Consider the following 27,965-nt stretch of genomic DNA (forward strand, 5'->3'; position numbering starts at 1 on the left):
CAAATAAATAAAAATTTTTATTTTTATTTTTTTTAAGATTTTATTTATTTATTTGACAGAGAGAGAGACAGCCAGTGAGAGAGGGAACACAAGCAGGGGGAGTGGGAGAGGAAGAAGCAGGCTCATAGCGGAGGAGCCTGATGTGGGGCTCGATCCCATAACGCCAGGATCACGCCCTGAGCCGAAGGCAGATGCTTAACTGCTGTGCCACCCAGGCGCCCCTCAAATAAATAAAAATTTTTAAAAAGAAAGAAAGAAAGTCAACTTTAACTGGACATTCTGAATTTCAAGACCAGCCCTTTCCCCACCCCCCAAATCCACCTCGCCACCAACCACCGTCCCCAGGGGCCCCTGTCTGAAGATGGGTTCACTGTGTACTTTCACTTCTGCTTCCTCAGTGACCCAGAGCCCAGTGGGAGAGCCCCGACTCTCCACCCGCCCAGGCCCCACGGCCTCACACGCCTTCCACTCCCTCCCCCCGGGGGTGGGGGGTGACCGCCAGAAGGACCCGCTCTGCAATCCTAAGCACCAGGCAGGTCCCCCCAGGGAAGACCCAGAGTCCTAGTGGATGAGGTGGGGTGGGGAGGGGTGAGGATGGGGAGTGTCACGTGGGGCCCAGAATCAGGAGCGCCCTTCACACGTCAGACGCCCGGGGCTCAGCTTCCTCTGCTGGGGGCTTCCCCGCTGCCCTGCCCACTGCCCGGCCCAGCGTCGGGGGCAGGTCCGAGTGCCTCCTCGTGCCAGGATGCTGCTGCTGCTGTTCTTGGCCCTGCCGTGGGCCGGTGAGTGGGCCGAGGGCCGGAAGGGGCCTGGGGGGGGGGGGGGCCCGGGCTCGGGGCTGTCACTTGAACCTCTGTCTCCCTTAGGGTCCCTGGCTCAGGACCTAGCATACTCACTCCAAGTGCCGCGGGTGGTGACGGCGCAGGAGGGCCTGTGTGTGCGCGTGCCCTGCACCCTCTCCTACCCCCAGATCGGCTGGACAGACGAGACCCCCGCTCTTGGCTACTGGTTCCTAGTCGGGACAGAATCGAACATCGGAAGGCCAGTGGCCACGAACGACCAGAATCGAGCCGTGCAGACCGTGCCCCAAGATCGGTTCCAGCTCGTCGGCGATCCCCAGAACCGGAGCTGCTCCCTGCTCATCAGAGAGGCCCAGGTGGAGGACTCGGCCTTGTACTTCTTTCGCGTGGAGAGAGGCCGTTACGTGCGATACAATTTTATGAAAAACCAGTTCTATCTGGAAGTGACAGGTGTGGAACTGACTGGAGGGAGGGGGGAATGGGGGTGGGGCCTCTCCTCCTCCCTGCCATTCCCGCCCCCCCCCACTGGGAAGGGGGCACTGTGGGGAACAGAGCAGGGGTTGCCCCCTGCAGCACCCCCTTCCAGGGCTCGCATTGTGCCCTTTCTCTGTCCCAGCCCTGACACAGAAGCCAGACATCTACGTCCCAGAGACCCTGGAGCCAGGACGCCAGGCGACCCTCATCTGTGTGTTTAACTGGGACTTTAAGGAATGTCCAGCCCCTACTTTCTCCTGGATGGGGGCCGCCGTCCCCGCCCCAGAAACCAGACCAACGTCCTCCTACTTCTCAGTGCTTACTCTCACACCGAGACCCCAGGACCACGGCACCCACCTCACCTGCCGCGTAGACTTCTCCAGGAAGGGCGTGAGCGCAGAGAGGACCGTCAGACTCAAGGTCGCCCGTGAGTGTGGTGGCTGGGCATCCGAGTGTGCAGATGGCACGGACCATGTGTAGGTGGAGAGATGCAGCTGGCGGTGGGTTCAGACTGGCGGTGTGGAGCCCCACACGTTGTCTCAGCCCGTGTTTGTCACTTGTGCCCCGAGGGTAGTCACACTTTCTCCCCCCACCCCCCCGGCCCCAGGGCATTCTCTCTTCCTCCCCTGAGCCAGCTCTCAATCTGTTGCAGATGGCCCCAAAGACCTGGTCATCAGCATTTCCCGTACCAACACTTCAGGTACTGAGGGCCTGGGAGGTCGGGGCTGGTCCTTTCTGGGGGACAAGCTGGGGTCAGGAGGGCGAGGGAGACGGCGCTCCTCCCTGCAGCCTTTCTCTTGCTGCTTCTGTCTCTGCAGCCCTGGAGCCCCAGGGAAACAGCCCACATCTGGAGGCTGAGAAAGGCCAGTTCCTGCGACTGCTCTGTGCTGCTGCCAGTCAGCCCCCTGCCACACTGAGCTGGGCCCTGGAGGACAGGGTCCTCTCTAGGTCCCACGCCCAGGGCTCTGGAACCCTCGAGCTGGTGCTGCCGAGGGTAAAGCCTGGGGATTCGGGCCGCTACACCTGCCGAGCCGAGAACAGGCTTGGCTCCCAGAGTGGCACCCTGGACCTCTCTGTGCAGTGTGAGTGTGACTGGCCGGGCCAGTTTCCAGAAAGGGAGAGGGATGAGGGAGGCTGGGGCTGAGGGCAGGGTCTTGGAGCTCTAAAGCAACCTGGAACCCCAGGCCTTTTGGGGCCGACGATTCCGATTCCACCTCGGTTGTGGGTTCCCCGCCCCCACCACCAAGCAGTCCTCTGACGTCAGCTAGTTTTCCTATGATTCAGCTCCACCGTACACTGTCTGCCTGGGGGCAGCGTCAGATCCCAAGGGTGAGGGACTCCCACAAGACCCTCTCCCCTCTTCCGAGGCCAGTCACAAGCCCAGGCTGATCACCCGGCTACAGATCGGAGTTTCCCATGACCCCCTCCTTGGATTGAATTAATATGATAAAGTAGCTCATAGAACTCGGAAACACATTACATACTAGGTCACGGGCTATTAGAGAAGGATATAACCAGGCACAGCAGGTGGAAGAGACGCGTAGGGCCAGCTTCCATGCTGCTCTCCAGGGGCCCCCTGGTCCCTGCACCTCCATGTTCAGGGTCCCAACTCGGACGAACCCCATTCTTTTGGGTTTTTATGGAGGCTTCAATACAAAGGCATGATCGAGTAAATGGCGATCGCTGACAGATTCCCCCTCCAGCCTCCCTCCCCTCCCTGGAAGTCAGGGGTGGGGCCGAAGTCACAAGGTTGGTGCCCCGGGCAACCAGCCCCCATCTGGAGGTGCTTTCCCCAAGTCGCCTCCTATACATAAACCTAGGTGTGGTGGAAAGGGGTTTGTTATTAATACCAAGACACCTTTGTTGCTCTCATCATTTAGGAAATTCCAAGGGTCTTAGGAACTCTGTACCAGGAACAGAACAGAGACCAAATAGATAATTCTTACTATAAATCACAAATCACAGAGACCAGCCCTTCTCACCTGTCTATTCCCTTGGGCTACTCAGCGGAGAATCAGTTAGCAGGTGATTCAGTCCCCTCCCCCGTCCTGCCAGCTTGGTCTCCAAGGACGCTTCTCTGCCCAGAGGGCAGCCCCTGGCCTGTCTAGAGCCAGAACCCTGTCTGTTTCAGATGCCCCAGAGAACCTGAGTGTGAAGACCCTGCACGCGAACAGGACAGGTAGGAAGGGGAACAGAGAAACCAGGGCCTCTCGGTGCCACGTCGGGAGGCCTCAGTGTCTGGACTGTTGGCATGCAAAAGGGTCCCTGTGCCCTCACTGAGCATCTGTCCTGCCTCTTCCCTCCCCTAGTCCTGGAAAACCTCGGTAATGGCACGTCCCTCCCAGTCCTAGAGGGCCAAAGCTTGCGTCTGCTCTGTGTCGCCCACAGCAACCCCCCAGCCCAGCTGAGCTGGGTGCTGGGGGGACAGACTCTGAGCCCCTCCCAGCCCGCAGACCCTGGGATCCTGGAGCTGCCTCAGATTCAAATGGAGCATAAAGGAGACCTCACCTGCCAAGCTCAGAACTCCCTGGGCTCCCAGCACGTCTCCCTGCATCTCTCTGTGGTCTGTGAGTGTGGGGACCCCTGGGGACAGGACGCCCAGGTCCTGGGAAGGAGAGGCACCACTGACCCTTCTCCTCCCTCCCGCAGACCCCCCGCGGCTGCTTCCCCCCTCCTGCTCCTGGGAGGGTGAGGGGCTGCACTGCAACTGCTCCTCGAGAGCCCAGCCCACCCCCACCCTGCGCTGGCAGCTGGGGGAGGGGCTGCTGGAGGGGAACCACAGCAACGCCTCCTGGACCATCATCTCCAGCTCTGGGGGGCCCTGGGCCAACAGCTCCCTGAGCCTCAAGGGGCCGCTGGTCTCTGGCCTCAGACTCAGCTGCGAGGCCGGGAATGCACACGGGTCCCAGATCGTCGCTGTCCTGCTGCTGCCAGGTTAGGGGGGCAACAGGATGCCCCCGGAGGTGGATGCTGAGTGGGGCAGGGGCCAGGGTCCTGTGGTTGGAGCAGGAGCTGGGAAAGGGCACATGGCCCCTGTGGCCAGGGACGCAGAGGGAAATCCAAATTGGAAGGCCTGTCCCCTGGGCCTGGGGTGCAGCAGGGCTTCCAAGACTTGGACAGAAGGAGTTGCGGCTAAAATGTCTGGGATGGGAGCTGAAAGCCTGAGCGCCCAGGGGCAGGTGGGCGTGAGGCCCCAGGTTAATGGGAGAGGCTCAGAGATGGCTGACTCTTCCCTCGTGCAGATAAGGGACTGGTCTCAAAAGCATTCCCCAACGGAGCATTTCTGGGAATTGGCATCATGACCCTGCTTTTCCTCTGCCTCCTCCTGGTCATGTGAGTGAGGGGCCAGAGCAGTGGTGTGTGGGATCTGGGGCTGAGGATGGGGGAGGTGCCAGGGCAGACACGCAGGCGGATTGTTTCCCCAGCAGGAAGACTCGGAGGAAGAAACAGACCCCAGCGGGGGCTCGAACTCAGGAGGGGACTCCGACCCAGGCGAGGACTCCTCCGAGGCCCAGGGCCGCACGGAGAAGCACGATCCTGGACTATATCAACGTGTTCCCTACCCCTGGCCCCGTGGTGAGTGGCTCACAGGCTGTCTGTTCTTTCTCGGCTCAGACTTCTCCCCTGACCCCTCTCCTGTCCTGCCCCAACCTTTTTCCCAAGGGACGTCAGGGCGGGGAAAGGGACGGGTATTGGGTCTGAGTCCTGATTCTGGCACCTACTATCTGGGAGACCTTGACCAAATCATTCACTCCTTTTGAGCCTCCATTTCTTCCTCTGCTTCCTTCGAGACTCGGCTTGAGGATTAAAATGCAGGAACTTGCTCAAAATGCAGCTGCTGTCCTGTGATGACCACCCTGATGATGTTACTAATTACAGCTGTGATGCGATAATTATTAATGTCATCGAGAGGCAGTATATTTAGGGATTAAGAGCAGGGCTCTGAAGTCAGCTTGTCTGGGTTCAATCTGGTTTTATCGCTGTGTGTTCTTGGACAAGTCTCTTAACTTCTCTGTGCCTTAGTTTCTTTATAAAATGGGGGAAATAGTAATCCCTAGTACCTAGGATCATTCTTCTTCTTTTTTTCCCCCCACCTAGGATCATTCTAAGCATTCACCATGCTCATTGTACCCGTACAACATTTAGAATAGTACCTGGCACTTAGAAAGTGTTCTACAGATCCTGGCTATTTTCAGGAGAGAACATTTATACACTGATGACTCCAAAATGTACATCTCTCCACCTCACCCCTGAACTTGAAACTCATAGTCGACTGTTCAGGAAGCATCTCTGTTTGGATGTCTAATAGGCATCTTGGACTGAGCCTGCCTGAGACAGAACTTACGAGTAACTGTACCCCATAGGCTTCCCCTCCACCCGGCCCCTTAGCAAATAGCAGCACACCTGCCCAGTGCCTAAGCCGAAACCTTGGAGTCATCCTTTGCTCCTCTCTTCTCTACCACCCCACAACTAACCCATTAGCAAATGCCCTTCAAAATACACCCAAACCACTTCCCCCCACCCCCTCTGCCAGCCCGCGCAGACCATGCATCACCCCATTTCCCGTGCGTGCTCCCTGCTTCCTCTCTCACCGCCCAGCTCTCTTTCTCTGTGCATGCTATCCTTTAAAAGCCCAAACAGGTACATCTGCCCCCCCTGGGGTACTACTCAGCAATCAAAAGGAACAAACGAGGGGCACCTGGGTGGCTCAGGTCATGATCCTGGGGTCCTGGGATGGAGCCCCGCGTCGTCGAGCTCCCTGCTGGGGGAGGGGCTGCTTCTCCTCTCCTTCTGCCTGCAGTTCTGCCTACTTGTGCTCTCTCTCTCTGTCAAATAAATAAAAATCTTAAAAAAAAAAAAAAAGGAACAAACGATAAAAAGAAGATCCTGGTTGAAAAACCTTAGAGACAAAAAAAAAAAAGGGAAAAAAAAAGCCAATCTCAAATGGTCCTATATGCATGACTCCATATTTATAATACCCTGGAAATGGTCAAGTTGTAGAGATGGAGGACAGATTCGTAGTTGCCAAGGTGGGGACAGGGGCTGATGAGGACTATAAAGGAATAGCAGGGAGGAGCTTTGCTGAGATGGGACAGTTTTCATCTTGACTGTGGTGGCAGCGGCAGGAATCTGCCTGGGTTTGCTCAGGCTGCCCCAGCAGAGAACCACGGAAATGGTGGCCTAAACCATGGATTTTTAAAAAATGTATGATTTATTGTTTGTTCCTGCCCCAAGATGTAATCCCCAGGTCCTCAATCAGTGCCTGGCACGTGGTAAGCTCTCAAGCATTTGTGGAAGGAAGGAAGGAAAGGAAGGAAGGAATGAATGACGGTTGTTTTTCCCTCAGGCTCAGAATCGGAAAGCCACCCCAAGCAGTCCTTCCCGGGCCCCTCCTCCAGGTGCTCACTCCCTGGAATTTAAGAAGAACCAGAAGGAGCTACATGTTGCCCACGCTTGTCCAGGACCCAAATCATTCACTCAAGCCTCAGAATCCGAGAATAACCAAGAGGAGCTCCATTACGCAACCCTCCACTTCTCAGGCCTCCGACCATGGGAGACCCAGGAGCCCAAGGATCCCTGCTCGGAGTACGCAGACATCAAGTTCCACTGAGGCTGCCTCGAGCTGCCGCCCTGCAGGGCTGGGGTCCAGGCTAGGCAGAATGGAGAGGGTGAGGGAAACGAGCCGCCAGCCTCCCTCTCTCCCTCTCTCTCTCTCTCTGTCTCTCGTCCTCCAAGGATGGGTCCTCCCATCCCAGACCTGAGCATTTGGAACAGCTTGACAAACCTCTCCGAAGGGACCCTCTCTGAACACGCTATTCTGAGAGGCAAGGAAAAGCCTTTGCTCTGCCACAGCTTCTGCCTTTAAAGACAACTAAACTACCACTTGGGGAGGTCAGCAAGCTAACTTCAGAGGTCAAGTCTGGCCAGCTGCCTGATTTTGAGCCAAGAAGGCTTTTTATATTTTAAATGGTCGAGGGATGGGGCACCCAGCTGGCTCAGTCCGAAGAGATTGTGACTCTGGATCTCTCGGTCATGAGTTCGAGCCCCACGTTGGGTGTAGAGATTATTAAAATAGTAAGCTTTAAAAAATAAGTGGTTGGGGGGAAATCAAAAGAAAAAAATGTTTTGTGACACATGGAAATACTATGAAATTCAAATTTCAGTGTCCATAAATAAAGTTTTATTGGAACATAGTCGCGCCCCTTCTTTTACGTATGTCTACAGCCGATGTCGGAAAGAGTCGAGTCTGAAACATTTGCAGTCTGGTCGTTTGCAGGAAGGGTTTGTGGAATCTTAATCTAAAGTAAACTCAGCCACTTATTTTTACAGAAGAGGAACAGAAGTGGATGTTGAGAATGAGTTCAAGAGCAGCCACGGCAAAAACATCTAAGCTGTGTGACAAGACAGGAAGTCCCCAGAGTGAGGTCTCTCAGGGCAAGGACACCACATGGCGGTTGGGGGGCAGATGCATTCTCCGACCCAGGAATCTAAGGAAGAGCAAACACATGAGGGGCACGGAAGTGGAAATGCTTTCAAAATGGAATGAAAAAACAAACTTCACAATGTGCTCTAAGCAACCGGCTGGCCAAGAGAGAAGACAGGTCTGTTTCTCAGCATGTCCCTTCCCTTCCTCTGTCCCCAGAGATCAGAGTCCTAATTGCTTCATAGAAAGCTCTCTTGGAGGATGGTTACTCTTGTCAGGCAGAACACCGAGGAGCCCAGAATAGATGTTGGCCTTTGCATTAAAAAAAAAAAAAAAAATTTTTTTCCATTCCAAGACTGGGCTTGAACTTACAACCCTGAGATTGAGACCTGAGCTGAGATCAAGAGCCTGACGCTTAACCCACTGACCCATCCACCCCCTGACACACAAAAGTTTTAAATTACATACTTGGAAGATGGGAAGAGCTGGGGGGAAAAAAATACCAGTAAAGCAGAAGAGGTTATGGGTAATGCTGAAAAATACGTATGGGGGTAAAGCAGGTCAAAGAGCGTTTTCTCGGGCAACTCACCACGTGGCTGTGTAATAATAAGGGGAAGGGACGAAGAAGGAAGGAGACAGTCATTTTTGAGCGCCTACCATTTCTCACATTGGGAGCCAATTATTAAGAATTACCTCCTTCAGGGGCGCCTGGGTGGCGGAGTCGTTAAGCGTCTGCCTTCGGCTCAGGGCGTGATCCCGGCGTTATGGGATCGAGCCCCACATCAGGCTCCTCCGCTATGAGCCTGCTTCTTCCTCTCCCACTCGTGCTGCTTGTGTTCCCTCTCTCACTGGCTGTCTCTCTCTTTCTCTCTGTCAAATAAATTAATAAAATATTAAAAAAAAAAAAAAGAATTACCTCCTTTAGTAACAGCTGGTGTGTGTGTGGTGAAGATATCCTCATTGTGGAGCTGTCTGAGACTCAGAGAGGTGAACTAACTTCTCTAAAGCCACACAGGAGAAATCTGCGGGACCCGGAGCGTGGCCACCCCCAGCAACGGCGGTCTGGCTCCTAATCACAGCGTCCCCCGCTGCTTCGCAATTCCTCCTGAAGGGGGCGCTCTCGAGTAAAAAGGACTCGGAGCCGCAGGCGGGATTCCAGGGCACTTGGCTGGACTGAGGCATGAAAGGCCCATCTTTGACCAAGTTTATAGTGAACAGGGTCAAAAACTAACGAGCAGGGAACAGTTTCGAAGGGAAGGCATATAATTTCAAAAGGTCACAACTTCGGGTGGCTCAGTAGGTTAAGCATCTGCGTTCGGCTCAGGTCATGATCCCAGCGTCCTGGGATCGAGCCCTGCACGGAGGGGGGGCGCGGGGGGGGCCTCCCTCTGCTGCTCGGTCTCCCCGCTGCTCACACTCTCTCAAAAATAAATAACATCTTTAAAAAACAAAAACCAAACAGACGAAAAAAAAGATTGCAACTTCGACGGAGAGGAAGAAGCTGGGGGAGGCTATGTTAATGTCTTCCAAGCCCGTGCAGAGGTGTTTGGCTGAGGTCTCTGAGGCTTTGTGTCCTGAGTGAGAAAATAACAGGATGTTCAGAGATAACCCCCACTTCAGCTAAACCCCCTCAAATTCCAGAGCTATTTCTTTGTGGAAATGTTTGTAGCATTGACTAACATATATTGAGCACTTACCCCGCCCGCTTTGTTTAATGCTTATATTATCCCACTCAACACAGAAGCTCTTTTAATTTTTTTTATTATTTTTAAAGATTTTATTTATTTGACAGAGAGAGAGACACAGCCAGAGAGAGAGGGAACACAAGCAGGGGGAGTGGGAGAGGAAGAAGCAGGCTCCCAGCGGAGGAGCCTGATGCGGGGCTCGATCCCATAACGCCGGGATCACGCCCTGAGCCAAAGGCAGCCGCCCAACGACTGAGCCACCCAGGCGCCCCACTCTTAAGGGAATTTTTGACCGAAGACTGGGGGAGTCTCCCCTCATCTTGCCAGATCCTGATTAACGGGTTCATATAAGACAGCCAGAAAAGGGTCAGAACTTTAAGAACAGTTATTAATCCTGAAGAGTTCGACAAAACCTCTTAATTTGTCTACCGAAGGTTTCGGTCAAAAATAATGAGCTGATTCTTATACCGGTTTAGCCGCTACGGGCAAGATTTCTGTATCTAATTCTGTTCATCCTTTTAAAGAGTAAAGACCCCTTCTTCCCACCCCACCCCCACCATAATCTTAGAAAGACCAAAACTAAAAACAAAACAAAAAATCATCAACAGTGACCACTGCTTCCTCCCGAAATGAGGTGACAAGCCTCTCCTCTCATTATATAGGAAATGACTGACAGGCCTCCTGTCCAATCACAACTTTTCTCCTCTTCCAGCGACTAAAAGGCAGGTTCTGACTTTTCTCTAATATAAACATCACAAAGAAGTTAGCATTGTAAAAATTCTCATGACATAGGGCCAGGTGTGAAAACCGAAGAACAGCTCATAACTTTATTCCTTTTATTAGTCACAGCTTATCAATCTTCTCTCTTGTGAATGAAATGGCGTCAGCTTTGTGGTACCAAGGATCTCCTGGTGACACTTGAATAAATCACTCTGGTTCCCAGATGAAGATCACTACAGCAAATAATGAAGAAGAGGAAGAAGAGGAAGAAGAGGAAGAGGAGGAAGAAGAGGAGGAGGAGGAGGAGGAGGAGGAGGAGGAGGAGGAGGAGGAGGAAGACGAAGACGAAGACGAAGAAGAAGAAGAAGAAGAAGAAGAAGAAGAGGAGAAAGAAAGAAAGAAAGAAAGAAAGAAAGAAAGAAAGAAAGAAAGAAAGAAAGAAAGAAAGAAAGAAAGAGGCACCTGGGTAGCCCAGTCGGTTAAGCATCTGCCTTCTGCTCAGGTCGTGATCCCAGGGTCCTGGGCTGGAGCCCCGCATGGAGCCCTGCATTAGGCTCCCTTCTCAGCAGAGAATCCGCTTCTTCTCCCTCTCCCCTCCTGCTCGTGCTCTCTCTTTCTCTCTCTCTCTCAAATAAATAAAATAATATCTTTAAGGGGAAAAAAAGGGAGGAGGAGATTTTGAGTTGGAATTTTCCAAGGGTTTCCTTATGCAGATATTATTAGCTCTCTGTTTTACAGGTGAGCAAACTGAGGCACCAAAAGGTTACAGACGCTCGCAACACCCCACGCACGATTAGTAAGATTCAGTCCCAGGCAATCTGACTCCAGAGCCCAGGCTCTTAGTCATGACCCTCTAGCGGCCTCCTGGTGGACGGTTGGACAGAGGATGACTTATAAAGAGGTGTGCAGACGCGGTACACGGGAAGGATAAAGGACTCGCACCTGTGTCCAGATTCCACCACTTCCTCCCAGAATAAATGAAGGCAAGTGACTTTTCCCCCATGTATTAAAATGACTCAAAGTTGCGTCGTAATGATTGAATAGAGACCGCAGATATTTATACACCGTAAACCATCACCCAGACATTGACTATGACTGAGTATCACTAAGTGTGATTATTAAGCATTCTTCTTTGACTCAGAAGAACAGGGAATTTATTGAGATCCAAATCTCATGTTGTTTAATGGCAACTATATTTTAAATCTTCTCAGCTTGTAAACGCCTGCCTCGTTGCATTAGCCATGGCGCTCCAGTCCTCGGGGGGAATGCAAACAGCTTTGGAGAATAAGAGAGAGCAAGTACTCAGTGTCTCCTGTGCCCTCTCTGTTCTTCCTCCATAGTCACCCTAGGAGCCCTGATGGGGTCGCTACAGGATGGTCGATGATCTATGTGGTTGGGAGACCCACTCAGACATGCTTTGCCTCTTCAGAGCTCCGGCGTAAAATACCACAGTGAATTAGCTGCGAGGACTGCGATTGGCCACTAGGAGCCAGTCTACACAGAGAGAAAGAACTGCCAACTCAGAACGGGATCACCCAATGCAACCATCTCGTTTTAATAGACGGGGCTTGCCTAAGGCCACATGGCAAAAGTGAAATTCAAACTCAGGCAGGTCCTAGAATGCGTGAGCACTGCACATCAGGAATTCCCTTTAACAAACTGGGAGTGGGGAGGATGCTGGAGGGGCTTCCGTTTTCCTCCCTGAACCCCCAAATCCTGCCACGAGAGACATCCTTCAAAGTCTGTGTGACCTGGGAAATTTCAAAGGGTGTGTTGCTAGGGCAACAGGTTTGACCAGGGGTCAAAACTTTGAAATATGTGGGCTAAGGTCCTGACTTCTTCAATAATGACGGGACTTGGAGGAAGGGGGAGGTTACCTGGAACTCTGGGGAAACGCAAGGGTGTGCAAATGAAAACGACAAGAGTGACAACAGGCTTGCAGGCAGAAGTCTCAGTGTGGATTTTCCACGTTGCCAGATACTCCCTCTAATTAACTGGGGACTATCAACCCCAGGAAGTAGAAATATAAACAGTTCTATGTTTCTGATCAGTGACTCAATCGTTCTCTGTCAAAACATTTTTTTTCAGCCCCTAATGGTGTCTCAGATACCCTAACTTTCCAGTCAGTTCTGATCATTAAAACTCAGCCTGGTCCTACACCTTCCCCTCAGCTTCCCTCTCCATCCAGTGGAGGTTCAGCTGGGACTTGCCTCCTTGGAGAAGAGAGGGAGACCAGTTGTCCCAGACACGCCTTTTCTCCATTCCCACTCAAAGCCCTGGTTTCCCAGTTTGGGGGCCTGGAGGAGGGACAGGCATGGGGACAAGTGACTCTTGACCCAACTGGCCACAGCAGTGGCCTCTTGTTGGCTTAAGCTGCTTCTCTGACTAACCTTGGCCGCGTCCTGGATGGCAGGTGTCCAAAGACTGGCTCTCTCGTGAGGCCTAAGTGTGAGGACTTGGGTGGCTCCAGCGAGGTTTTCTGGACTCCTCTGCTTATTGACATGAGAATGGTGGCCCCGCTCTCCCGCCCTATGCGTTTCTCCTTTACTCTCACACAACCACTACATTTCCCTTCTGACCCCAGAGGTGTGGGTTTTCCACACATTAAGACATTTTTTGACACCAGGTGGGTGTCCTGCAATTTAACTCCATTCTGACACTATCTACCTGGAAGGCATCAGATCCCACTGGTGATGGGCTCGGTCCCACAGGGCCACCCCTCTCCCTTGCTTTAAATGCCACCCGTGCTTCTTATGGACTAGCCATAAATGGGGATTCCCACCACCCTCTCGTTGGGTTTGATAATTTTCTAGAATTGCTCACAGAACTCAGGGAAACTCTTTCAGCTCAGGTCATGATCCCGGGGTCCTGGAATCGAGTCCCGCATCAGGCTCCCCGCTCAGCAGGGAGTCTGCTTCTCCCTCTCCCTCTACCCCTCCTCCCCCACTCATTCTCTGTCTCTCTTTCTCTCAAGTAAATAAATAAGTAAATAAAATCTTTTTAAAAAAAAAAGGGCACAAATTAGTACCAGTCAAATGAGATGCGTAAGGGGAGGTCAAGGAGGGTCCTAATTGTGAAGCTTCTCTGTCGTCAAGATTCATTGCCTTCTCAGCACGTCGATGTGGGTCACCAGCCAGGAAGTTCACCTGAGCCTTGGTGTGCAGAATTTTTAGTGGTTTTTTTTTTATGTAGCCACGATGAGTTGAATCATTGGCCATGTGATGTGGTTGAACTCAGTCCCTAGTCCCTAGTCCCTTTTTCCTCTCAGGGGTTCACAAAGCGCAAAGCCCCAAAGCCTTAAGGACATGGGTGGTCTTTCCAGCATGGTCAGCCCCCATCTTGAGACCATTTAGGGGCCCACCGTGAGTCGCCCTGTTACCATAAACTGAGCTGTGGTCTCAGGGCCCATTGTAAATATCAAAGACACTTCTGTGGCTCAGAAAATTGCAAGGGTTTAGAGGTTCCCTCCCAGGAGCCAGGAACAGAGGCCTGACAAAATCTTTATTGTGCAACACACGCCAGCTTTGGACTACCGTTTTTTACCCTACATCGCAGGTATCCTGTCCTGTTCCCTCTGAGCCTGCTTTCAACACTTTCTTTCCCAGAAGCTATCAGTAGACCTCATTCTCCACTGGTGGATTTTCACCTAATTTGTCACCTCAAAAATCCCTCCATTTTGGGGCGCCTGGGTGGCACAGCGGTTAAGGGTCTGCCTTCGGCTCAGGGCGTGATCCCGGCGTTCCGGGATCGAGCCCCACATCAGGCTCCTCCACTATGAGCCTGCTTCTTCCTCTCCCATTCCCCCTGCTTGTGTTCCCTCTCTCGCTGGCTGCCTCTATCTCTGTCAAATAAATAAATAAATAAATAAATAAATAAATAAATAAAATCTTAAAAAAAAAAAATCCCTCCATTTTCCTCAAGCCTCCGAGAGAATATAAAAATAACGAAGAAGGTAGCCAGAGCAGCTCAGAAGGGCCATCCATTCAGCTCTGACCTTGGGCAAGTCATTAACCCCTCTGTGCCTTCCTGTTCTCATCTGTAAAATGGGAATAATACCTATTAGGGTTGGTGCGAGAGTGAGTTAGATAAAAACACTTGGAATCGAGTCCAGTACCTCCAAGTTTTCAAAAAAAGTGTTATTCTCTCCCATGACGACATCATCATCGTCCTCGGTCTGGAATCCAGCGTGAAGAAGAAGAGAGAGCTCTGGAATCAACACGAGTTTCAGTCTTAGCTGGTTTTGTTGCATGTTTGCCAGTATGACCCGAGTCAGTTCTCTGAGCCATTATTTATTGGTCAGTAAAATGGGGGTGAGGGGGTAACCAGAGGCGCCTGGGTGGCTCAGTCGGTTAAGCAGCTAACCCTTGATTTTGGCTCAGGTCATGATCTCAGGGTCCTGGAATCGAGCCCCGAGTTGGGCACTGTGTTTGGCGGGGAGCCTGCTTGAGATTCTCCCTCTGCCTCGGTCCCTCCCTTGCTCAAATAAATAAATGAATCTTTTTTTAAAATGTAGGGTAACTAATCCATGCATAGGTAACCCCCTGGCAGAAGTATCATCAGGTCTAAGGGGATGTGTCTTTTAATTTTGCTAGATGAGGCCAAATTGTCCTCCAGGAAGATGCTGGGTTTTTTTTTTTTTTTTTTTTTTAAGGATATTATGACAAAGGGGCAGCTCAAGAGAATTTGGGGGATGATAGAAGTATTCTGTGTCTTTTTTTTTTAAGATTTTATTTAATTATTTGACAGAGAGAGAGAGAGACAGTGAGAGAGGGAACACAAGCAGGAGGAGGGGGAGAGGGAGAAGCAGGCTTCTCCTGATGCGGGGCTCAACCCCAGGACCCTGGGATCATGACCTGAGCTGAAGGCAGACGCTTCACCGACAGATCCCCCCAGGTGCCCCGAAGTGTTCTGTGTCTTGGTGGTGGTGGTTACATGCTATGCATTTGTCAAAATGCATTTGTCCAAAATTTGAAACGCTACACCAAAAAGAGTTCATTTTACCATATTAAAAGAATATGAATACAAAACATATGGAGCACCTTTTAAAAGATTATGATCATAAAGTTTAAATGAGATAATATGAGGGAACATGTCTACGTGATCTCCCTTTTGGGACCCTTAGACCTCCAGACTCCCATTGCCACTTTAGCAATGAGACAAAGGTCCAGGAATCTGGACTGTGAATTAGAGTCTGGACCACGCTGGGAAGTAGTGAGAAGGTCGAGAATCCTAAGGGCAAGTGGACGAGAAAGGGAATTCTGTGTGTGATCGGTGTGGGGAGAAGACCCTTGGGAGCGCCCCAAGGTTAATTCTGGGGGAGGTGTGAGGGCAAGAGCAGGCAGGCCCAGGTGTGGGGAAAGGGGGGAGCACAGGAGATTACGCTGACGTGGTGGAAGACACAGGAGGTCCTGATTGAGCAGATCATGGGAAAACCGAAGAAAAGGGGATCTTAGGACAGTGACTGTGGGAGACTGTCGAAGAATGGAGGGAAGATGCTGGGTCTTCTGGGAGTAAGACGAAGCCCAGGAGACGGGAAACTGCTGAGGCTGAGGGAGGCCCTGAGGATCACTCTCTGAACCAAGAAGGTTCTGCTCTGCGGGCTGAGGGGACCGTCACTGAGTTGGGGGAGTGCCATGTGGGAGTTCACCAAATGTGGGGAAGCGCCGCAGGTGACCCCCTGAATGCAGGTAACCCTGAAAAAAATTGACAAAGGAAGGGATTGTCCCACATGTATGTCAAAGGGAAGGGGTAATTCCAAAGAAGGGAGAGGCCCTGGATGACCCTGAATTTTACAGTCCTCTTGACCGTGCAGGGAGGGGGTTGCGAGAGGGGAGCCCCCAAGAAAGAGGGAGGTTCACAGGGCAGGGATGACCCCCTTTACCGTGAAAGACACCCTGGGGCATCCTGAGTGTGAAGGAACTAGCAGTGAGGAGGGAGGTCCTGGGGAGACAGTGGGATGTCTAAGGGAGGGAACCCAGAAAGTGTGAGGATGTCCCACAGGTGACCTCCTAAATTTCAGAAGTGTTCATAAAACACCTGAAAAGATGGGGTTGTGCCAGGGGAGAATGGCAGTGAGGGGCTGGGCCCTAAGGAAGAGGGAAAAGAAGGGGAAGGAATATGGGTCTGAAGGCAGAGATGTCCCTGGAGACCCTCTCCCCCTGGATATGAAGGATGCCTGGGGTCTCCTGAAGGAGTGGGGGCCTTCAGTATGGCCGTCCCCCTAAAACTTGCAGGGCTCAAGGACCTCCCAAGGGGATGGTGGGCTGGGAAGAAAGGGGAAAGGGGCTAGAAGGAGAGGAGGATGGACTCCTGAGGGTGGTGAGGTCCCATCTCCTTCCCGAAAGGCCTAGAAGTTGGGGGAGGGGAGGCATAAACAACAAGTGTGGGAATCCTGACTTTGTGGGCTGGGACCCACTCCTCAGTCTGCAGATTCTGTTAGGAAGAAGGCATAACTCTTGGGTCAGTCTAAGGGACTGGGAAGAAAGCAGTGAGGTCAGAGCCCCCCGAGATGGGGAGATTCGCCAAGGGAGGCAAGGACGGGAGGTGGGGGTACTCGGGGAAGAGGGAGGGTGGAAGGGTAGGGGCGCAGTGAGAGGAGCTCCCAAGACCGGGAGGCCCTGACACCTATCCTGCACTTGGGAGGACGCCCAAGTTGGAGGGGTTGAATGAGTGGGTAAGGCTCAAGGGAGAGCAGGGCCCCCTAGGGCATCCCAGGGCGCCCTGGAGGGGGATGGAAGCGGAGACTTAAGGGAAACCCTGAGCCCAGTGGGCTGGAGGCCCTGAAGGTCCAGTCTTAGGACTTTGTCCAAGGCCCGTGGAGGACAGTGAAAAGAAGGGGATCCTAAGGTGGGGTGGGGATGAGGCAATGGGGCTCCCTGGTGGGCCAAGGAGACCCCTGCGCGGATTCCCCCCTCCAAGTTTCGCTCAGCATCTCCAGGGTCTCCCCGGACCCGGCAGATGCAACACGACAGTAACAAAGGCATTCAACAATGCTAGATGCAGGGGCAAGAAAGTCCTGAGACAGTCCGGAGAGACGACAACCAATCAGAGAGCGAGCGCACGCTCAGAAATGTAGCCAATCAAAGACCAAGGGTGCTGGCTAGCTGATCTGTCGGCCGCAGGGAGGGGACTCGAAAGCCAACTCGAGCTCACTCGCCAATCAGAGCCAAGGACGACTGTCTCGGGCTGCGCTACGTCATACGGAGTGGGCGGAGCTCAAACGTACCGCCTCCAGAGTTCCCCAGCGAATCGGAAGTTTCGCTGCCCCTGACTCAGGGGTTGATTGGTCACTTTCAGAACCTGCCTGTCAATTTTGGAAGACGGATAAAGGACGTTCCCTTAAAGACACAAGAGCCCTCCTCCGCTCTCTAGTGTGGGAGGAGGGCCTTAAAGAGCCAGGTGCTTGATAAGTTGACGTTGGACCCTGATCTCAGAAATAGAAAACAGTAGCAGAACAAAACGGAAAGCAATTCCGTTATGCTGTAATCGAGCAGGAAGCGCCAAGTCGCGAAGAAACGGGAACCCGAAAAGCTTAAGCAGCTTGCTTTAGGTCACACGCTTGTTAAGTAGCGGACCCTCATTTCCGAGCTCTGTCTCAACAGTCCTGCCTTTTTGGGATAGGACGTAAGGGATGGATGAGACCGGAATCCTCATCACACTTGCCAGGAAAGGAAAGCCCCCTCTTCGTGATAAAAATCTTTCGATTCCAGCTACCTGGCCTTTGCCCACACCATTCTTCTACATCAAATACCCACTCACTCTCCACCGAGCAAAAGGCTACCTCTCCTAAAACAGCAAAACCCCAAAACCTCGAAGAACCGCCCCTTGCCTGCAGGCAACAATGGTTTCCTGCCCCCACCTCACCCCTTTGCCCTCGGGCAGCATTCCGCCCTCCCCCCCTTAAGGCTCTCATTGTCCTGTTTCTGTTTCCAGGTTCTAATCACCCTGGAATGTTACCATCCATCTCTGTGTCTATTCCCCAACCCTCAAGACAGAGCGCTTCGAGGGCAGGCGACATCTCCGAGTCACCAGCATCATCCCGCACAGGGCCTGGATTCCAGAGAACTCAGAAAGTGAAAGGTCGTGTCTGGGATGTTGTGAACTTTTGTTAAAAAAAAAAAAAAAAAATCATGTTCAAAGACACTGCTCTGGCTGAAAACTGCATTATCTTCGATTCCTCATTAATCACCCCCAGGAGCCCTGCAGCAAATTCTGATGGTTCTTCTTGCAAAATACATCCTAAATCCATTCACATCTTCCCATCCCCACTACCCCCACCCTCCTTGGGAGTCACCACCACCCCTGGCCTGGAGGACAGCAGCATTCTCCCTGGACTTGCTGCAACCACTCTTGCTTTCCACCAGAGCCTGTTCTCCAAACCGCTGACACAGTGCTTTTCTTTAAAAATAATCAAATTATGTCACACCTCAGCTTACAAATGTTCCAAGTCATCTTAATGTTCTAAAATTAAACAAACAAACAAAACAACTCCCCCCCCAAAAAAAACCCCCAAAGTTTTCACTGCAGCTTACCAGGTCCTACATAATCTGGCTCCTACTTGTGTCTCCATTAAGAGCACAGATTTGAGGTTCAAATTCCACTTGTGCCCCTTCCTAGCTCTGTGACCTTGAGCAACTTACTTACACTCTCTGAGGCACAGTTTGATCATCTGTGAAGTGAGGATTAAATTCATTAGAATTCTCAAAAAAATAAATTAGAATTATTAAAATGGACCTCTATTTTATAAAATCACTGAGTAGTATTCCTCAAAATTGTTATGGCTGTGAAAAGCCAGGAACGACTGAAAAGCCGCGGCTGAATGGAGGAGACAAAGGAGATGTGATAAATGGGATCCTGCATCAGTTTCTGGAACAGAAGATAAGAGGACCTTTGTGTGAAAACTGGTCAATTTCAAATAAAGTCTGGAGTTTGGTTAATAGTCATGTTAGTTTCTTAGTTGCAACAAAAGTTCCACGACCACGTAAGAAGGTAACATTAGGGGAAGCTGGGTGAGGGCTGTATGAGAACTCTTTGTATTATCTTTATGACTTTTCTGAAATTATAAAGGTGTTCCAACAGAGGGGCGCCTGGGTGGCTCAGCGGGTTAAGGGTCTGCCTCCACTCGAGCCCATCTACGTTCCCCTCTGCCCTGAGGAGTATCCAGATGTCCTGATTTCCCTATCTAAATATCCCTTTAGTCCTAAAGAACACCATCAGGCCCCCTGAGGAAATGGCCAGAAATACAGATGGAGAGAGAGGAAAGGGCTGGGGGCCTGGACTCCTGGTTCTGAGGGAGGAGGGGGCTGGGCTCCCGGATTGCTGAGTCTGAGCATGGAAAAAGCTCAGGGGCTGGACTCCTGGGTCTCGGGGAGATGGGGGCTGCAGTCCAAGATACGTGGGGTTGAGGAGTTAGACCCCGCACGATGGGATCCACCGTGCTTTCCTGTGGCTCCGCACGCCCCGCGGGCCACGCCCCACTTCGGACAAAGTCCCGTCCACTTTCTTCCGGACCCATCCGCGCCTCCCTGGGCCCTGGAGAAACCGAGGCGAAGGTGCTAGAAGAGACTTGAGACTCCGCTGTAAAGATGGAACAGCAAGAGAAAGGCACTGGGCCCGAGGGGTGAGAGACGCGAGACCTTCCCCATGGGGAGGACGGAGACCCGAGAGGGAAGGGGACAGAGAAAATCAGAGACAGAATGGACTGACCCAAAGAGAGTATCATAAAAGAAAAAGAAAGTCTCAAGTATCATCAGTTAGAAACAGAATCTTAGCTATTTTGATAGAGCTGAGCGAGATACTTAGAAATAGGGACACAGCTAGAAAGTGATATTCGTGGAACAGGGAGAAATTTCAAGGAGGAGCCAGGAGAACCAAAGATGTCAGGCACAGCCATAGAGCTGGAGAAATAATAATAATTGTCAGACCCAGGCCTCTCGTCTGCACCTTTGGTAGCATCAAAAGCCATCTTTTGGTGTGAAAAATTAAGGTTTAGAGCAGGGAAGTGATTGGCCCAGAGACACACCTTGATCAAGGCAGCCTGGAGCTGGGACTTGTTCTCTCTGATGCTGAAGTCCTGGCTGAGCTGTCTGTCTGTAAAGAGAGATGGAAAGAACGAATGAGAGAAAGATTGAGAGAGTGAGCAAGAGAGAGAGATTGAGAGAAAGGGGTAAGGAAGTCAGAGGTGGTTATGGAGCTGAATGGACTCCCAAGAGAAGGGCTGGACCACAGGAGGGAGGACAGAAAGAGGTGGTGAGATCCGCTGACCTGTCCTCTTGTCATTCCAGGAACAACCTGCCCCTGCCATCACCCGGGACTGAGCCCTGGCCCCCTGCACCTTTCCCAACCTTGCCACCTTTCCCCCTGGGCACCCCAGATCCAGCCCATCTGGGGCTCCCTGAGAGCTTGGCCTCTGTCACTGTCCCCATCCGTCTGGACGCCCTCTCCTACCTCCTGCACAGCGCCCTGCTGGGGGCCTACACCCTTCAACAGTCCTTGCCCTCCTGCCCCTGCACCTCCCAGGCATCCTGCACCCAGCCAGGCACAGCCACAAGGCCATCCAGGGGACGCGGGGGCTGGGGCGTCCAGCGCAGGCCAGGCTGGGGCCAGGGCCAGCAGCGATGGCGATCTGGAAGGGCAGAGAGGGGCTGGCCGGGGGGGTCTGGGGCTGGCCCCAAGACTCCTCCAGCAATGCCTGCATCACCACCAAGGCTGCCTGGCCAGGATAGGAAGAAGGAAGCCCGAGGTCAGGAGCCACCCCAGGACACGCCGCCCGCTGCAGCCGAAGACTGGGAGGCAGAGTACTAGGACCCTGAAGCTTCAGCTCCCCAGACTCCTGAGAGGGGCCCCCAGGGTTGCCAGGAGGGTTCTCCTGGAGCCCAGGCTGATCTCAGCTATGGCACAGACACCCCAAGAAACATCCCGCACCCATGTCTCTTCTCCCAAAACCACAGCCTCAGGAGTGGGTCCCGCGAGTCACCCCATGAAAACTGGAGCTGACTTAGGGTCCCACACCAACAAAAGCCCTGAGCTTCATATCTGTGCCCAAAGCCATGCCTCTCCCCATTCCCACCACATTCCCAACTATGTGACAACCTCAACCCCATCCCCACCTGCCTCTGTAACCCCAGTCCCATCCCCACTCTCGATACCATATCCCCAACCCCACTCATTCCCATTCTGTCCCCATCTCCACCCTCAGTCCCAGCTCTGCACCCTCCTCTCTACCTACCTCAGGCCAACTCAGTCCTCATCCTTGGCTGCCTCCTAAACTTGACCCCAAACCCAGCCCATCTTCCACTCCAGCCAACCCCGTCCCACCCTCCTTCCAGTCCCAGCCCCCACTGTGACATGACCTGTGACCCACCTGCAAAGAACCCCATTGGCCCAACATACCCAGACACCTGCCACCCCCTACCCCATTTCCTGCCCTTGGGGGTGGGGAGCCCTGGTTGAACAATAAATGGATGACTGTCCCTATGTCTTGTGTCTCTGTGTGTGCTTGCGCAGCTCAGGCTAACCCAGTGGGTGCCGTGAGCAAGGCCTGTGAAAGGGTGGAAGGGTCGTCGGGAGGGTCACAGAGAGAGGCCAGTGGGGCCAGGGGCTGCGGGGAGGGAGCGCTTGGATCCCTGTTTCAGCGAATTCCATTTGGGGCCTCTGCCACCACTGCACTTCTGACTGCTGGAAGCTGCTGGGCCACGGGGCCATTGTGTGGGGAGGCTTAAGGGATTTGGGGGACCCAGGGAGCAGAGAGGCCAGCGACCTGGCTCGGCTCAGTCTGCACAGAAGGGCCGAGGCAGACAGAGGGCTTGTGACAGGCTCTGCCACTCAGGTAGGGACCAGGCATTGGACCTATAAGCCCCCTCCTCCTCCAAGACCTAGGGGTCCATCCTCTAGCTCCTTCCTCTCCCAGGGCCCTGGTGGGGCCCCACCCAGCTCTCTCCTCACCTCGGACCCAGGAGTCCGGGCCTCCAGCCCCCCCACCCCAGGAGCCAGGGGCCCAGGCCCCCAGCTCCTTCCTCTCCCAGGGACCTGGTGTCCCAGCCCCTAGACCCCTCCTCACCTGGGATCTGGAAGTCTCGGTCCCCATCGCCTCCTCCCTCCACTGGGAGTTCAGCTCCTGACCCCTTCGCTCCCCGGCTCCACAGATCACCATGTACAGCTTCATGGGTGGCGGCCTCTTCTGTGCCTGGGTGGGGACCATCCTGCTGGTGGTGGCCACAGCGACAGACCACTGGATGCAGTACCGGCTGTCGGGGTCCTTTGCCCACCAGGGCCTGTGGCGATACTGCTTGGGCAACAAGTGCTACCTGCAGACAGAGAGCATCGGTAAGGCTCCGGGGCGGGGTCTGCGCGGCCTGGGGTCAGAGCCCCTGACAGGGCACAACCTCGCCCCCTGTTGCAGGTGGGGAACTCTGGCTCAGAGAGGGAAAGGGACCAGCCGAGGATCACTAGGCCCGGAAGAAGCAGACTTGGGATTTCAGGATTGTTTTCTAGAACAATTATGAAATGTACTAGGGGTTAAGTAGAGAGGTGACGTTTCCCGGCACGGGGTCAGGCAGAGCAGTTGGGGGGGCTGGGGTTGTCAGAATAGCATTTCCTAAATATCGATGATGTATCAGGAACTAGGGGGGTTACTGTGGGATACAGAAGCAATACAGACCCTAAATTTGCTAAAGACTGGATGGTAGTTTTAACACCTACTGTGCGCCAGGTTTTGTAACATATGTGTCCATATGTACATATATGTATACGCGTATATGTGCATATTACAATATATGCTGTAAAAATGGGGAAAAACAGCTCTTTCATTACAGGGTTCTTGCAAGCTACATTATAATAATATATATTATATATAAGATAATATATATTATATAATATATATTATATAAAAGATATATGATACATATACATTATATATTATATAAAATATATACTATATACTATATAATAGATATTATATATAAGATACATACTATATATACATTATATATGATAATATATAATTATATATAATTATATATTGTATATATATTATATATTGTATATATATTATATATATACAATATATATAATATATATAATATAATTATATATTGTATATATATTGTATATATATTATATAATGTATATATAATATAAAATTATATATACATTATATATTATACATATTTCATAATATACTATATATCTCTAGGTATCTCTCTCCATACGTATATACATATATACATACATGCATATATACGTATATATGGAGAGATACTTACATATATTGTATATTATATTACATAAGATATTATATAACATGCATTATATATTAATAAATTAATAATATACAATGTTACATATTTTATATGAACTAAATAGTAGTAGTAGTAATAATAATAATAATGACTGGCATTTATTGAATGCTACTGAGTCCTACACGCTATTCTTTTTTTTTTTTTTAAAGATTTTATTTACCCATTCGATAGAGATAGAGACAGCCAGCGAGAGAGGGAACACAAGCAGGGGGAGTGGGAGAGGAAGAAGCAGGCTCACAGCGGAAGAGCCCGATGTGGGGCTCGATCCCATAACGCCAGGATCACGCCCTGAGCTGAAGGCAGACGCCCAACCGCTGTGCCACCCAGGCGCCCCCCTACACGCTATTCTAAGTGCTTGACATGGATTAATGCCTTTGGTCTTCCAACAACACTGTGTCTGTGAATAAAACATGAGACTTGCCCTCAAAAGTCCAAATGTTCTCTCCAGCCAGCCCTCCTGAGCCCTGCGACGGGCCAGATTTCAGTCACCCCCTCTCACTGAACCTGCCTGGGAGAGACAGCAGAATGCCCACGTGCAGGAGGGGTAAACCGAGGCAGGAATCAGTGGATAGACTTGTCCCAGCCGCCAGCTCCCGAGCTCAGTCAGCCTCTGGACTTCATGCGTCCCTTTCATTTCCCACGGTCTCATCATGCTTCTACCATTTCTCCCCGTTTCAGCCTGGGAACGCCCCGAGGACACCCGCATCCCCACTATCTTATCTCTGTCGGGGCTGGAGGAGAGGGAGGCATGATGGGGGTCTGCGGGTTCATTGGACCTCAAAACCGAAATGCTCGGGGACGTACCTAGCAAGAAATGTGAACTCGCAGGGGCCAAATCTGGCCGCAGATGCATGTGTATAGTGTTTTTAAAGTTTTTGACGTCTCTGCCAGAATTTAAAAATTTGGAGATTTTATGTATAAAAATCTGGACTTGCAGCTGGCTTTGAAAAATCCAGTTTTGCATCCTTCAAATGAGGTCCACTTTCGGGAGATAGATATCATGCTGTGATTTGAACGGGGGGAGTTTTCTCTGAAGACGGAGCTGAGAGGCGGTCATGGGCGACCGGGGATGGGACATACGTGCCCCGTGCACCGCAGCCGCCACCTCCCCCCGCTGAGGGGCCGATATGCTGCTCTTTTTTGCAGCTGCGGACAAGCGGTTTGCACTCCCACCTCAGCACAAGCATGGGAAGGACAGAGGCTAAAACATGCCCCGCTGGTCCTCCAGGCTTTCAAATACCCAGAGGCACCCGGAGTTTCCTGTGGCTGCCTTGACAAAGGACCACAGGCTGAGTGCCTCAAACACCAGACGTGCACCGTCTAGCAGCTCTGGAGGCTGGTGGTCTACTGACCAAGGTGTCAGGGGAGTTGGTTCCTTCTGAGGCCGTGACAGAGCATCTTTTCTCCCAGCTTCTGGTGCTGGCTGTCTGGTGATCGTTGGCCCTGCTTGGCACGTCAAAGCATCACCCCGATCTCTGTCTTCATCTTCCCATGGTGCCCCCCACCCTCCCAGACGTCTGTTCTCCCAATTTCCCCATTTTGTGAGGCTGCTAGTCATTCCGGATTAGGACCACTCTCCTCCGGTAGGACCTCCTCTTAACTGAATGCATCTGCAATGACCCTATTTCCAAATAAGGCCACACTCTGGGGATTAGAGTTTCCACATATGAATTTGGGGGTTGGACGAGAGACAACGTTCAACCCTTGGCACCAACCATGGAGAAGTAGCCAGCATTCTTTTCTCACTGACGCTCGCACAAGACAAAAGAGTGCATTTCGCAAAGATCCAGGCTTTCTATTTTTCGGTGGCGGGATCCAGGCTCTGTCCCAGGTACAAAGTTGTCCTGGGTCCTCCAAGAGACAGAATGGCCAAGCAGTTAAGAACAAGGGCTTTGGTGCTTGGGTGTCAATGCCAGCCCTACTGCCAATTATGGCGCCCTGGATAAGTCACTTTACCTCTCGGAGCCTTAGTTTCTTCACCTGAAAAATGGAGATTAAAAATAGTCCGCACAGCATAGGACTCTTGGAAGGAACGAATAGGCTCGTTCAAGGATTGCTTGCCCAGCACGGGTATTTTGCAGCTGATAAACAGAAGATGAGATCATAACTAGTATTCCCAGGGCCAAGCACAAGAGACGAATGATTCTCCGTGCTCCACGTTCATTCACTCAGCATGGGCCCTAAGCACCTACTGTGTGCCAGGCACCTGGTGTGAGGGATGCAGCAGTGAACGAGAAAGCAAGACCTTTGTCCTCACATAACTGAGCAATCTGCAGGGAAAGACAGGTATAAACAAGTTAAAAATAAATAAATAGGCCATTTTCAGGTATGGGCAAGTGGTTATCAAGGAGATGAGAGAGCGATGGGAGAGAGGATAGGAAGTGATTAGCGGGAGGATAGGGGGGAATCAACACTCATTCATTCATTCATTCATTCATCCAACGAACATTTCTCCAGGCCCATGGCAAACCACGCTTGTGCTGGGGGTATTCTCGAGGTCGAATCCCGGCCTTAGGGAGCAATCAGGCTAGAAGGGGAAACAAGCCAAGGGTCACAGCTCAGAGCAGGGGGTCAGGGGGATATCTGAGGGGTGAAAGGGTGCTTCCCAGAGGGGATTTGGGAGCTGGGCTGTGGAAGGTGAATACGAGTTTGCCAGGTGAAGAGAGCGTGTGTTTGCAGACAGGTGAAGGAGGAGCTGGGTCAGGGACGTGGAGAGAGGCAGGCATTCCTGCCCTCAGAGGTAGCGTTGCTCGCCACTGAGGCCAGGGGTGGCACGGGAGTGACCGGTCGGTGCTACCACAGCTTATTGGAATGCCACCCGGGCCTTCATGATCCTGTCCTCCCTGTGCGCCACCTCGGGCATCATCATGGGCATCCTGGCATTCGCGCAGCAGCCGACCTTCGCCCGCCTCTCCCGGCCCTTCTCTGCAGGCATCATGTTTTTCGCCTCCAGTGAGTGGACCCACCTTCCCCGTCTCCCCGCTCCCCCCCCCCCCCAACTTCCCGGCCCATTTCCATCCCCAGCACCACTCTCACGGGGCAGGGGTTCCTCTTCATTCTCAGCTCCATGGCCATCCTAGTCTCACCCCAACCCCGACCCCACCCCAACTCCGAGACTGGTTCTAATGCCTGATGCTGGCCTCTTATACCAGCCGCTGTCCCACAGCTGGGTTCTGGAACTAATCACCAGCCAGGTTTAAGGGCGCGGTTCCTAACAAGGCGCCCCTACTTCAGTTGTAAGAGAGGTCCCCAGGCCATCTGCACTTTTGACCCACTGGCTATGGGGTCAGGGGTCCCCAGGACGCAGTCAGCTTTAAAAATTTGCTAGAAGTACAGAACTCAAGAAAGCACTACACTTACAATGCCAGATTTATGACAAAGCACCAGCTAATTCATGAGATACACAGGGGAAGCCGGAGGGGGTCTTGAAGGCACAGCTTCTGCCCCCTCCCCCCACGATGTTCCACTGAGCTGTTCACCAGCCAGGAAGCTCCTGCACACTTCTCACACTTCGGCATCCAGAGTTCCTGCTGCAGTTTCATTGCCAAGGCCCGACTGCCTAGTTGACCCTGTGACTTAACTTAATCTCTAGCTTCCTTCCCCAGAGGGTGGTCTTACCAAGTAGTTCAAAGTCCCTACAACAGCCCAGCTGTTCTGTTCGCGTGGCCGGTCCTTCTGGTGACCAGGTCTGACCCACTGTCATCTCAGCTCATCAGCATAAATCCAAGAGGCTTGACAATAACAAAGACACTCCTATTACTCAATAAATTCCAAGGATTTAGCGTCTCCCTCCCAGGAACCAGAGCCCCAAACCAGCCCTGTCAAATTCTTTATTACAAAGCACAGCCTCGTCCCATCCCCACCCCACCCCTACTCCCCAGGCACCCTCCCCCTTTCCCTTCCCGCCTTTCCCCCGCCCTCCCTCTTCCTCCATCTCACTCCCACCCTTGTCTGCAAACCCCACCCCCACCCTTTTCCCACCCACCTCCCCCCATCCTCTCTCCCCAGCCTTTTTTGTCCTGTTGGCCTTGGCCATTTACACTGGAGTCACTGTCAGCTTCCTCGGTCGCCGCTTTGGGGACTGGCGCTTTTCCTGGTCTTACATCCTGGGCTGGGTGGCCTTGCTCATGACCTTCTTTGCAGGTACGAGGGTTTGGGGGTGGGAAGGTCAGTGTCCATGGCAGAGTGGGCAGTACTCCAGAGGGCAAGATGATGGGGTGTCCCACACGGGCCCCCCAGCACTGGGCCAGAAGACAGACACCCAGGGAGAAAGGGAGAGCTGTGTTGGGGTATTGGGGTGGGAGCCCAGGTTAGGAGGACTTCTCTTCTCCCGCAGGGATTTTCTACATGTGTGCCTACCGGATGCATGAATGTCGGCGCCTGTCTACTCCCCGCTGAGCCCGATGTACCCCCAACTTCATCTGGAATTTAAAATGGGGCCACTGAAAAGGAGGGGGAGGGTCTAGAGGCCTGAAGGCCTGGCTCCTTTTGGGCATGAGGGGGCTCAGTCCTGGACTCTGGGTGGGGGCCTCTGACTCCTGTGTCCCAAGGGGGAAGGAGGAAG

General features: G+C 52.3%; 3 protein-coding genes and 1 long non-coding RNA gene across 5 annotated transcripts; 3 read left to right on the forward strand and 1 right to left on the reverse strand.

The window, feature by feature from the left end:
- Positions 1–41: 41 nt before the first annotated feature.
- On the forward strand, positions 42–7,468 carry LOC113247259 (sialic acid-binding Ig-like lectin 10). Of its 2 annotated transcripts, none has more exons than XM_044380065.3 (11): positions 42–782; positions 867–1,250; positions 1,417–1,701; positions 1,927–1,974; positions 2,093–2,356; positions 3,406–3,453; positions 3,584–3,841; positions 3,924–4,208; positions 4,517–4,607; positions 4,700–4,850; positions 6,622–7,468. In XM_044380065.3, exons 1-11 carry the CDS (start codon positions 746–748, stop codon positions 6,883–6,885), a joined length of 2,115 nt encoding a protein of 704 aa, XP_044236000.2. In that variant the 5' UTR covers positions 42–745; the 3' UTR covers positions 6,886–7,468. The 2 variants fall into 2 exon arrangements, with proteins under 2 accessions (XP_044236000.2, XP_048079844.1); XM_048223887.2 differs by having other exon boundaries at positions 4,703–4,850.
- On the reverse strand, positions 7,433–22,471 carry LOC130544147 (uncharacterized). Its single transcript, XR_008960175.1, has 4 exons — positions 22,162–22,471; positions 20,125–20,192; positions 8,392–8,568; positions 7,433–7,762 (listed from the first exon to the last, which is right to left on the reverse strand). It is a non-coding gene; the product is annotated as an uncharacterized LOC130544147 (long non-coding RNA).
- Positions 19,688–20,906, forward strand: CUNH19orf84 (chromosome unknown C19orf84 homolog). Its single transcript, XM_026488311.2, has 2 exons — positions 19,688–19,722; positions 20,387–20,906. Exons 1-2 carry the CDS (start codon positions 19,688–19,690, stop codon positions 20,904–20,906), a joined length of 555 nt encoding a protein of 184 aa, XP_026344096.1.
- On the forward strand, positions 22,253–27,935 carry LIM2 (lens intrinsic membrane protein 2). The gene is made up of 4 exons (XM_044380062.2): positions 22,253–22,427; positions 26,204–26,353; positions 27,410–27,544; positions 27,738–27,935. The coding sequence occupies exons 1-4, from the start codon at positions 22,253–22,255 to the stop codon at positions 27,797–27,799; spliced, it is 522 nt and encodes a 173-aa protein (XP_044235997.1). The 3' UTR covers positions 27,800–27,935.
- Positions 27,936–27,965: the final 30 nt, after the last annotated feature.

This window comes from Ursus arctos, unplaced genomic scaffold (genome assembly GCF_023065955.2).
Source record: "Ursus arctos isolate Adak ecotype North America unplaced genomic scaffold, UrsArc2.0 scaffold_19, whole genome shotgun sequence".
Classification (NCBI taxonomy): domain Eukaryota; kingdom Metazoa; phylum Chordata; class Mammalia; order Carnivora; family Ursidae; genus Ursus; species Ursus arctos.

What these genes read in the sequence shown, in the direction of transcription:
- CUNH19orf84 (XM_026488311.2), top strand. Translation starts at nt 19,688, where the DNA reads ATGGAACAGCAAGAGAAAGGCACTGGGCCCGAGGG. An exon ending in AAAGGCACTGGGCCCGAGGG is followed by an intron (nt 19,723 to 20,386) that starts GTGAGAGACGCG and finishes TTGTCATTCCAG; the next exon opens with GAACAACCTGCCCCTGCCAT.
- LIM2 (XM_044380062.2), top strand. Translation starts at nt 22,253, where the DNA reads ATGTACAGCTTCATGGGTGGCGGCCTCTTCTGTGCCTGGGTGGGGACC. An exon ending in CCTGCAGACAGAGAGCATCG is followed by an intron (nt 22,428 to 26,203) that starts GTAAGGCTCCGG and finishes GTGCTACCACAG; the next exon opens with CTTATTGGAATGCCACCCGG. An exon ending in GCTCATGACCTTCTTTGCAG is followed by an intron (nt 27,545 to 27,737) that starts GTACGAGGGTTT and finishes CTTCTCCCGCAG; the next exon opens with GGATTTTCTACATGTGTGCC.
- LOC113247259 (XM_044380065.3), top strand. Translation starts at nt 746, where the DNA reads ATGCTGCTGCTGCTGTTCTTGGCCCTGCCGTGGGCCG. An exon ending in CCTGCATCTCTCTGTGGTCT is followed by an intron (nt 3,842 to 3,923) that starts GTGAGTGTGGGG and finishes TCCCTCCCGCAG; the next exon opens with ACCCCCCGCGGCTGCTTCCC. An exon ending in CTCTGCCTCCTCCTGGTCAT is followed by an intron (nt 4,608 to 4,699) that starts GTGAGTGAGGGG and finishes TTGTTTCCCCAG; the next exon opens with CAGGAAGACTCGGAGGAAGA.